The sequence below is a fragment of the Ciona robusta genome, chromosome 8 (genome assembly GCF_009617815.1).
Source record: "Ciona robusta chromosome 8, ASM961781v2".
NCBI classification, from domain to species: Eukaryota; Metazoa; Chordata; class Ascidiacea; order Phlebobranchia; family Cionidae; genus Ciona; species Ciona robusta.
This window is the reverse complement of record NC_143242.1, coordinates 5203759-5214988: the sequence shown is the minus strand read 5'-3', so window position 1 is coordinate 5214988 and position 11230 is coordinate 5203759. Positions and strand designations below refer to the sequence as shown.

At 35.5% G+C, this 11230-nt stretch overlaps 2 protein-coding genes across 3 annotated transcripts; both read right to left on the bottom strand.

Annotated features, from left to right (window-relative positions):
• Positions 1–208: 208 nt before the first annotated feature.
• On the bottom strand, positions 209–3216 carry LOC149732632 (uncharacterized). Of its 2 annotated transcripts, XM_089882496.1 has the most exons (8): positions 3042–3213; positions 2347–2430; positions 2134–2267; positions 1640–1777; positions 1187–1283; positions 998–1108; positions 895–931; positions 220–616 (listed from the first exon to the last, which is right to left on the bottom strand). In XM_089882496.1, the coding sequence occupies exons 2-8, from the start codon at positions 2381–2383 to the stop codon at positions 400–402; spliced, it is 771 nt and encodes a 256-aa protein (XP_089738622.1). In that variant the 5' UTR covers positions 2384–2430; positions 3042–3213; the 3' UTR covers positions 220–399. The 2 variants fall into 2 exon arrangements, with proteins under 2 accessions (XP_089738623.1, XP_089738622.1); XM_089882497.1 differs by lacking the exon at positions 895–931 and having other exon boundaries at positions 209–616; positions 3042–3216.
• A 2179-nt stretch (positions 3217–5395) lies between these two features.
• LOC149732631 (grpE protein homolog 1, mitochondrial-like) lies at positions 5396–6894 on the bottom strand. The gene is made up of 3 exons (XM_089882499.1): positions 6672–6894; positions 6340–6472; positions 5396–6058 (listed from the first exon to the last, which is right to left on the bottom strand). Exons 1-3 carry the CDS (start codon positions 6746–6748, stop codon positions 5621–5623), a joined length of 648 nt encoding a protein of 215 aa, XP_089738625.1. The 5' UTR covers positions 6749–6894; the 3' UTR covers positions 5396–5620.
• Positions 6895–11230: the final 4336 nt, after the last annotated feature.

Genomic DNA, 11230 nt, shown 5'->3' with positions numbered 1-11230 from the left:
TCGCTGCTACTGTTGTGGGCGTATGTTTTATCGGGCAAGATATACACCTAACGGTAGTTGCTTCAACTCAGTGGTTCTTAATGGGTTGTTAAGTTGACAGCCATAACCAAAAAATGTCACCCACAAAGTCCTATACGTGGTAACTCAACGGTCCATGAAAGTCGTTAAAATAGTGTTCTTTAATAGTTTACTAACAAACAAATGGGAACAGAAAATAGAGTGCTAAGGTGTTCCATCCTACCCCAACCTATTATAAGTATGTCAGTACCAGGTGATTTTTTAAACTAATATTTTATTTTATATACGTAGCGCAATTTTTCGACATGCGCATATCTTGTATAAAACGGAAGTCAAGTCGAAATCCTAATGAAATGTAATCAGTTCTGTCAAAGCGTTTCTTTATCCCACCATCAGACGTCCTCTGTCGGTACGGAGGCAAGAACCAGTGATGCTGTTAGACTCCGGACTGCAGAGGAAGATGACAACATCCGACACTTCTTTTAGAGTCAGACAGCTTGATCCAAGAGGATGAAGAGACTTGGATTGCTTAAATAGTTCAGATGCTTTTTCTGGCCCAAGTGCTCGGTGTAGAATCTTAGTTGGCATGGAGCTTGGGCTGTTTTGCAAACAAAGTTATTTGTATTCAAAAGTAGGGTAAGGTGAGATGAGACACGCTTTTATACTCTTTTTTGACCCATTGGATAGATAGGCGAAGAATATTTACAGAATCCTAGCCCATAGACTCTTAAAAGGCGTTGTTAATTGTTAAAAATACGATCAGAAAATGTGGGATTGCGATGTTAACAGTAGCCTATCTTACTCCAAGCTACTATACTACCCTGAGCTCTGTACTTTAATTGGAAATTCCATTATGCCATATTGGTATATACTTACTTTATACTGTTCATGCGGACTCCTGATTTAGCAAGTTCTGCAAAGAGTCGCAGCATTGAGAGTTACTTTTATTTGACAGTGCAGAACATAACTATATACTTACCCAAAGCGCCACACTTGGTGAAATGGTCCAGCGCAGACTTCGCCATACTGTACTGCAAACACTCTGGTATATAGATTTCCGTTGCAATGCTGGATACGTTCACAACACACCCTACGAAAATGAAAGTAAATCCATATCAAGTAAAATTACCCAATATTGTGTTATATGTGTGAAACTACTAACTCGTACCTTCGGTTTTAATAAGATAAGGCATGCAAAGTTTGGTGAGATAAAACGGTGCTCGTATATTGACTTCGTATATTTCATTCAAGTCTTCGACGGTGGACTGAAAAAGAGCAATGAGAAGCATTTTTTACAAACCACTGGTAACTTAGCCGATACTAATGAAATTAAAATCATAATCTTGCAAATAATCCGGTGATGTGGCAAACGCGCCTGCCTCTGGCTCAGAAGAAACGTGCTTAGAAGAAACGTGTTTAGTCTCGAAGCTGTTACAGCAACCATAGGCGGATATGTCCTTAAAAACCCAAAACAGCAACTATTCAAACCCATGCAGTGGACCCTGATAGGATCTCCAATTTGTCAGCGATACATTTGTAATGTATAGGCCTACACATTACATAAGAATAGCCACAGTTTTAGCCTGGCCGTTTCAAACACTGGCTATTGCTGTATACAAACCTCCGCTATTCCTCCTCCAGATCCAAGTGTCCCTGCATTGTTAACAAGGACATCCAATCTTCCACATTCCTTCACAGTGGTTTCCACTATTCGTTCGATATCTTTTATTATCCTCAGGTTACCCGCAACAATCACCACCTACGTTTCAAACAAGTCAAATAACGAGAAATGAAATAATTGAACGGAGTTTGGAAATAATATGTTCTTGATATATTCGTTTGTTAAATTTCTGTTGTGATTTAGTTCAACGTAATTGGTGATCTGCAAGACAAGGCAAAACAAATGTATTTGGTACGCAACAACCGGTAGCGTGTGCTGTTTCCTGGTGTTTGGTGAAGACATGCACGATAAAATAAGTTTCAGTATGCTTGCAGCAACGGTGTATGAAACAGAACACCAGTGTTATAGCGACTGTCGTTTTCCGGCCACGCGAGGCAAAATCAAGTTACATCATTTATTTACTTATTTAAAAGTTTGTGGGATATAAACATTACCTTTGCCGCGCCCTCCGCTTTGCATTTTTCCGACACTTTTAACAAGTTTTCTTGGTTTTGTCCACTTATAACGACAACCATACCCTTTCTAGAGAACGAATAAGCAATTTCTTCACCAAGTCCACCCGATGCTCCTGTCGCAGGATAGCTAATTTAAATTTACCAAAGGAATATCATGCATGTACAGCTTCTGATAAAGGATTTTCCGCCTACCTGTTATCAAAACGGTTTTGCTGCTATTGGTCTCCATGTTACATTCACTGACACTAAAATATTTGACCTTTTATACAGTCGTATCTGTCAATTAATAAAATTATTAAACACTAAAATATTTGACTTGTTATTCGGTTCGATTATGAGTTGCTGTCAGAATACACAGAACTTCGAACGTTATAATAAACAGAACTTCGAAAGCAGCAAACAATAGTTCTGCACGAGCTTGACGTAACGTCAACATTTGTTTAGTTCTCTGACCATATGTTAGTACTGTTTAGTTGATAATTAAAAGGCCTCTGTCTCTCCGTTAGTCGCAATATGTGTAAACAGTTTAACTGCCTATGAACTATTTACAATATGCACGTTTTAAAGTTGAAACCCCTCTAACCTATAAAGTCAAACAACTCGTAATTGGGCGTAATGTGTATATGAAAAATGGCCCTGCTTATGTTATAATGACTAAATATAGCTAAGTAGGAAAGGTGCTGGAACACCTTTTCATTTCATTTTCTCGTCCTGTTTAGAAGCAAACAAAGAACATTCAAATAATTTTAAGTCTATTTCCTGACAACTGCCACAGACTGTTGTTAATTGTTAAAAACACGATCAGGATATTTAGATAATATGTTTTAAACATGTTACATGTATTCCACTCTACTATATATCTGTATATTACATAAACGCTTACTTACACAAATTAAATAACTTCAGTAACTATGGATTAAACGTTTATGGTGAAAACGTACACATTTTTTACTATCCACTGTAAATACTATGCCAATCTACGTATTCAATAAGGCATTGCGATTCGCCGACCAGTATAGCTTCAAGATCTGGTTATACTGTTTAAAGCACAGAGCATTTCACAACATTGTTAGCTCGCGTATTACTAATGTTCACATGTTTTGTTGTTGATTTCCTTCTCTGCATGGTTTCAATTAATCAAATACTCCCTGTTGTATTCAAAGAGATGGCCAAAACAGTTCTGCCTCTAACTCGTTTTTTTCTCTCTCTCTCTCTCTCCATTCTCTTTTTTATAAGAAAGCCGCTTTTAACACATCAAACGCCCGAGACCTTAAAAGCGCTTTCCAGTGAATATGCGCTAATTGCTGACCACGCTGAAAACAAGCCACACATCGAACAAAAAGCCATTGCGCTGTTGCATGGAGTCCTTGGCACTAAAAATGTTGTTTTGTTTGTTTTAAGTCGAAGTTGCCACTATGTATTTTTGAGTGATTTGTGCCGCTGTACAGGTTAATTCAACTGTCTGGTTAGATTTATAACGTTTGCAATTGTATGACATGTTTCTTATATACACCTTTTAAGGCCCATACACGATAAGTTGTATATTAGCCATAGGCCTATAATCAGCGTATGTCCACAGTCTGTACTGCTTCTTCCAGCGTATATATATGATTTTATTATTGTACTCTTGTGTTTTACCTATATATTTAAATATTTAGGCAAACCAAAACCACTTTTTTCGCAGGGTTTTGTGTTTTTACAGGTTTAGGATGTATAGAAGGATTTTGCTAACTTTTTGATAACTTCAGTTGATAAAGTTGAGCTAGTGTTTTAGTCAGACTGACCCGCTGTATATCGTGGTGTCGGAGCGTAAGATAGATTGAATTGTTTACCTGTTGTTAGAAAGTGTATGTTGCAATTGGTTTGTACAAGTTTGGAGTAAATACGACATTATATGTTTTGAAACACATAACTGTGCTCAGTCAAGTACCTGAATTCTGTTTACCTGCTGTTGTTTGAATCGAGTTAGTTACGTTACAAGTCAGTCGGCTGCAATACTTTGATCTGATGTTTTGAAATAGCTAGAAGTTGTTGTCAGTTAGGGTGCAGTGTCTTAATTATAAGATGCCCGGCACAAATGGTGCCGGGTGTATAACGTAGGCCTATATTTGTTTTTTTCCCCTATTTTATTTTTATTTATTATTGCGGTGTATACTTAATTAAGCAAGTCAACTGTTTTGATTGACGTCTTGACTGAAGCACATTTGGGCCCATGGTGTGTGTACTAAATATTATACGCTTACAATTATGTATAGGGTGGCAAAGGTATAGATAAGTTAAGTAACACGAAAGACGTTAGTTGTGTAACACTACATGGTTATAACCTATAAAATATGTACTGTGGAAATTAAGTGGCGTGAAAAACACCTTCAGCACTTAATGTCCAAATATTCTGTTCGTGTTTTAAACAATTAACAGCGGTCTATGCGAGTCGTGAGGGTTACGGTTTTACAATTCTTTCGGTGTTTTTTTACTACCAAATGATACGAGAAAGTGGAATGAAAATGTGTCCAATCTTTTCCCATCATGCTATATATATATTGTAGGCATTAGGTGGCTATTAGTATTAAATACATGGGCAAAACAAATGATTGAATATTATATAATTAATAACTCCAGGTAAACACAAATTGTGTTTCAACGAAGAGGAGCATCTACAAAAACGGTTGGTACAAAAATCTTTTATAGCGTAGTTGTTTGATGCGTGAGCCAACGTTTATGTTGTCATATGCCTTGTATTGTTTCCGAGTTCAAGTGTATTTTACACATGTTATGACTTCGCTTGTTGCTGTTGTGCTTCCAGTTCTTGTGTACTTTTTGTTACGCATTTTTTGTGTGCCCGCATTTCTTTCACGAAAACGTATCTTATTGAACAGGTCAGGTCGCGCATACAGGATTTAGAACTTTGGTTTGTAGGCTTATAGCACTTTGGACAATTCTGCGCCAACAGTGGTTACGATGTGTGTATTATTATGTGTGCAATAATAAGTTACCTTACCGGTGCAAATATTAGACTATTTTGACATGTGTATTATTATATGTCTGCATGATAACTCGTCAATCTAAAATTCAGTTGTCTTTTTGCCTTCCGTAATATTTTATCCTAACTGTCTTGTCGAAAGCTTGGATCTGTAGTATGTTTTACCTCCTGTGTGCCTTTGAAAGGACTAACCAACTTAAAATATTTGATCACTGTAAAACTGGTAAAGCATATCTCAACATTTACACTTAATAAACAGTATAAACACAGGATACTTTTATTTTATTACATTGTGAAATTAAACAGAATGAAATAGGGGGAAATAATAATTACATATAATGGTATTTTACAAGGAGATGTTTGAACTAAAAAAAAACTGCTTTTAGTCAATTTTTTAAATTCCACATTGGTTTAAAAAAAAACAGCATTTAAAAAAAAGCGGCCTTAACCAAAATTGTACCATCCTGTTCTTTAAAACAAATAAAATTAGCTTGCTTTTCTTGAAACACCAACTTGTGCAGGTCTAAGTGTCCGGCCCTTAAGTTTGTACCCAATCCTTTCTACATGCGCAACTGAACCCGGCTCTAAAGTGTCAATTGGAACCTCGAAAAGAGCTTCATGGTCATAGGGATCGAATTTATCCCCCTGTTCAGGTTCCAGCAATTTCAAGCCATGGCGATCAAATACTTTGTGTAATTCCTTATCTGTGAGGCAGACACCCTCATAAAAACTCTTCCAAACTTTATTCGTTTCATTTTCGAGTTCATTTTCTGGGATGCTGGTCACAGCCATTTTCATTACATCTGCTACAGTGATCAGGTCCTTGCAGAACGCCTGGATTCCAAACAACTTTGCATCTTCTATTTCTTTTCGTAGCCGAGAACGCACATTTTCAGTCTCAGCAAGCGATCTTTGGTACTTGTCCTGTAGAAGTAAACAATAAATATAAATAAATACCAATCATAAATTAAAACAGCCATACATGATAAACTGAAGCAGTCATTCACATTAAAAATTTGCGGATAGAATGGGATCAACTTATATAAACACTTTGTGGTTTAACAATATCTATATGTGCATTTGTGTCTTTTGTAAATTGATCGTTTTGCAAAGCTATAGTTTAATGGAAAAAGGGAATTGTCTTTGCTAGGCTATTTATATGTTAATTAAATGGATTAAATGACATACATAAACACAAAACTTGCCTTAAACTCAGCAATAGTTTCGTTTAACTTTTTGATTTCTTGTTCAGATGCCGCCACCTCGGGTGTTTCCTCATTCTCAGGTTTACCGTTATCTTTCTTCGAGGTTGCTTCTGTTGTAAATGGTCCAGAACATCTGTAACGTTCATTTGTAAAGCATGTTTTCGTCTACACGTCTACTGATCTACTTTATATCATACAGAAATTAAAAGTTAACTGTAATATTATACACTTTGTTTCTTATTTTACATTTCTAACTAGTATAAACATCAGGACATATTACATTATTATTTTGCAACAAATGTATAAAAATTAATAACATAACGCACACTTACCTCACTAAGGTTGGATTTACGCGAAAGATCGATTTATAACAGTGTGCAGAAAGTGACATACTGCTCCGAGTCAACATTATTAAAAATCAATATAGAAATAGATTTGTCTAGCTTATACTAAAAAAAAGTACATTTATAAACTAATTACATCAAAATAGAATTGTAGATGAGGCCCTGATACATGACAGTTACCTATTTTAATGGAAACACTTGCCGTACGTTTACATATCCATATGCAACAACTTTAAACTTTGCTCAATCTCACTCATGAATGACGTAACAGGTTAATGCTTTAACGCTCAGGCTGGAAGCTTTCCGAAAATCCCCTTAGTATGACGTAGTTAGATATTTCTATGAGGTCGTCGAGCGTGTCGATGTTATTGCGCAATTTTATTTAACTGTTTAGTGTTATTTAAAAGTTTGAGGTAGGCCTGGAGCATATTTGTTGTTTAGTGTTATTTTAAAGTTGGAAGTAGGCCTGGAGCATATTTGTTGTTTAGTGTTATTTTAAAGTTGGAAGTAGGCCTGGAGCATATTTGTTGTTTCGTGTTATTTTAAAGTTTGAGGTAGGCCTGGAGCATATTTGTTGTTTCGTGTTATTTTAAAGTTGGAAGTAGGCCTGGAGCATATCTGTTGTTTAGTGTTATTTTAAAGTTGGAAGTAGGCCTGGAGCATATTTGTTGTTTCGTGTTATTAAATTGTTTAGTGTTATTTTAAAGTTGGAGGTAGGCCTGGAGCATATTTGTTGTTTCGTGTTATTTCAAAGTTGGAAGTAGGCCTGGAGCATATTTGTTGTTTAGTGTTATTTTAAAGTTGGAAGTAGGCCTGGAGCATATTTGTTGTTTCGTGTTATTAAATTGTTTAGTGTTATTTTAAAGTTGGAAGTAGGCCTGGAGCATATTTGTTGTTTAGTGTGATTTTAAAGTTGGAAGTAGGCCTGGAGCATATTTGTTGTTTCGTGTTATTTTAAAGTTGGAGGTAGGCCTGGAGCATATTTGTTGTTTCGTGTTATTTTAAAGTTGGAGGTAGGCCTGGAGCATATTTGTTGTTTCATGTGATTTTAAAGTTGGATGTATGCCTGGAGCATATTTGTTGTTTAGTGTGATTTTAAAGTTGGAAGTAGGCCTGGAGCATATTTGTTGTTTCGTGTTATTTTAAAGTTGGAGGTAGGCCTGGAGCATATTTGTTGTTTCATGTGATTTTAAAGTTGGATGTATGCCTGGAGCATATTTGTTGTTTAGTGTTATTTTAAAGTTGGAGGTAGGCCTGGAGCCTATTTGTTTTTTCGTGTTATTTATTTGTTTAGTGTTATTTTAAAGTTTAAGGTAGGCCTTGAGCATATTTCTTGTTTATATAAGAGTTTAATGTTTTGTATGCAATATTTCCAATCTAGAACACAAGTTATGTTTTGAATGCAATATTCTCATCCTAATGGTAGGTAAGTGAACTTGTCCTTGTATTGAGTAAAATCAGATGGTAAATGTAAATGGCAAATGCAATACCACAGCTCGGAAGTGGTTTCATGCAATAGGCACTGGCGTAAAGTTACGGGGTTGCAGGATTGCCTGGCAACCCTTTGATTTTCTCCATACTAATAATGCGTAAGGAATTACGTTCGACCAAACGAAGACGCTATTATTACTGCGAACAAACTTCGTTTACGTTCGTTAAAATATGTCAATACCGATGCGTCATTCACGACACAAATGCGTTCAACTGGTATTTAAACTCCTGTTTGCCAAATAATTCACGTGTGAATCGCTAATATGAAGTCAATAATCAACGTGTGAATTGCTATTATGAAGTCAATAATCAACGTGTGAATTGTTATTATGTCATAATCAATTGCCAGGTTCAAACAACGGCTATTATGATGCAATGAATCCACATGTAAATCCCTACTAATTCGTAATAAATATGCTGCTTGGCTGAGGAAAACATTGTATATAAATATAAAGCAGTGTTGGAAACGATTTAGGCAGTTTATTTCCGCGATATTTCGTTCTAGAAACCTACTATTTCCGATGGACGGGTCTTCGTTTGTAAGATAACCGCACACCCGTGTGGGCTTGACGAAAGGCGCATGCGACATAGCAACTGTGACGTCACTGGCGCGGCAATCGGATTTGACCGTTTCTCATTACACGGACTCGCCGAACCCGCGTAATTTTAATTTGTCTCATCCCTAAGTATTTCTGAATACGTTTACGTTTGTATGAGCGTTTAAAAAGCACATATATATAAACGGTTGCAAACCGAAAACAAAGGGTTGCAAAGACTTCCTTTTTTTCTGGTTTTTGCAACCCTAACGTTTAGTAAAACTTTACGCCTATGGCAATAGGCATGAGCAATATACAATCTGTTAAGATGATTGCTTCTAAATTTTGAATCAGGTAATGTCCTATATATTATGATGTTATTGATAAATGTTATGTGTGCTGACCGAATGCCTCAATTAGGTTGTTACGTTACAGGTATGGCCGTATGGGTGCTTTCCATACCTGTACATAACTACCGATATCGATGTGTTCAATTCAACTTATTTATTTTGTTGTATTTATGCTAATACATATTTCACAATATCAGTAAAGTAGTATCTAGTATGCTGCTGGCGTCGTGGCTTAGTGGTTTAGGCGCCTGCATTGCAACCAAAGTGTGCCCGATAGCCAGGCAAGTAGATTATTGTAGATAGAATTCAAAACATAGATTATTGTTGCTACCGCAGGCCAATGGAAGTGGTGAATTAAAACTTTTGGTTTGATTTACGCATACATTAAGCCACTGGCGTCGATTTATATGGTGCAGGGTATGCAGGCCTACCCTGAGAAAAAAATATTGGAAGTACAGAGTAATAATACAAATATATTAGTCATACAACCTATGCACTATGTAGTCTCTATTTTCTCAGAAACCTCAACTTTCCTTTTTTTTCTTTTATAGTTTTACTTCACTACTTCCTTTTAAACATAAGCTTACCCACAAATAACATTTATTAGACTAAAAAAAATAAAATAAACCTACCATAAATTTAATAACCTACAGCCTTAACTTAAAACATAAATTACATTATCAGAAAATGTGGGCAAAGCTGTAAAATGTCTGATTTTGATACTTAATTACCTTTAAAATCAATCAAATCATTAATTAAAATAATTTATTTTACATTTTAAAATTACTTTTATCACAAAGTTAGTATTGGTTGGGGTAGAAAAAACGGTTAACACTAAAAGAGGGAAAAGGAAAAGAGGGAAAAGGGGGAAATCGACACTACAAGGGGAAATAGGGAAAAGAGGGGAAAAGGGAAAACTTGCATTCCTAAAGGAGAGGAACAGGAAAAGAGGGAAAACAGGGAAAGGCTGCTTAGTAAAAAAAATTAGATTTTTTTATATTTTATTTACTTAACTTTGATAATTAGAAAAAGGGAACAGCAGAAAATCAATACTAACACAAGGGAAAAGATAAAAAGTAAAGAAAAGAGGGAAAACAGGGATAATGGTGGAAAAGAAAAAGAGGGAAAAAGGGAAAAGGAAAACAGGGAAACAGTTGAAAAGAGGGAAAAGTGGGAAAAGATGGGAACAGTCGTAAAGAGGGAAAACAGGAAATAGAGGGAAGACAGTTTTCCTTTCGCCCATCCTTTTCCCTGTTTCCCTCTTTTCTTTATTTTTCATCTTTTCCCTTGTTAGTATTAATTTTCTGCTGTTCCCTTTTTCTAATTTCAAAGTTAAGTAAATAAAATCAAATTTAAAAAATATCTTTTTTTTACTAAGCAGCCTTTCCCTGTTTTCCCTCTTTTCCTTTTCCCCTTTTTTAGAAATGCAAGTTTACCCTTTTCCCCTCTTTTCCCTATTTCCCCTTGTAGTGTCCATTTCCCTCTTTTCCCTCTTTTCCCTTTTCCCTCTTTTCCCTTTTCCCTCTTTTAGTGTTACCCAGAAAAAACAAAAACAGAAAAAAACACAGTTGTTTTTTATTACAAATACCTGCATTCATAATAAATTTATCACGAAAGGCCTTCTCACAAAAAAAGTTTAGCAAACCCCATTAAAAGTTTTTTTTGTTAATTTTTTGTTTGATTTAATAATTTGTGCTTTACCGAAAAAATAATTACCACCTAGAAGAACAGTTAGAATAAAAAATAAGCCCAATAAATTTCCTTTTTACCCACAAAAGCTGTTTGCGATAAAATAGTTTTTTAGCGGGCTAGGAGGGTTGTCCTTTCTTACCCCAAGTAGCCCATTGTTTTTTATTACCCCACTTTACTATAGCCTTTATTGTCTTAGGAAACCTAAAGAACCACAGATTTTGTTTGTGACTTGTGAGCAATGTAGTTTTCAGATTGATACTGGCAGAATACATTACTTTACAACTGTACACTATGACTGTAAGTCTGGAATCCTTTTATAAATCTAAATTGGAATATAGTCAAGTGGGATAATAAAAAACGGAAAACATAAACTTTCGATTTTTTTTCTATGTAATAAATATAAACAAAAATATTTTAAGTTGTATAACCTATATAAAGCTCAACAAGTAACTGAAGTACTACACTTGAATTAAGTAAT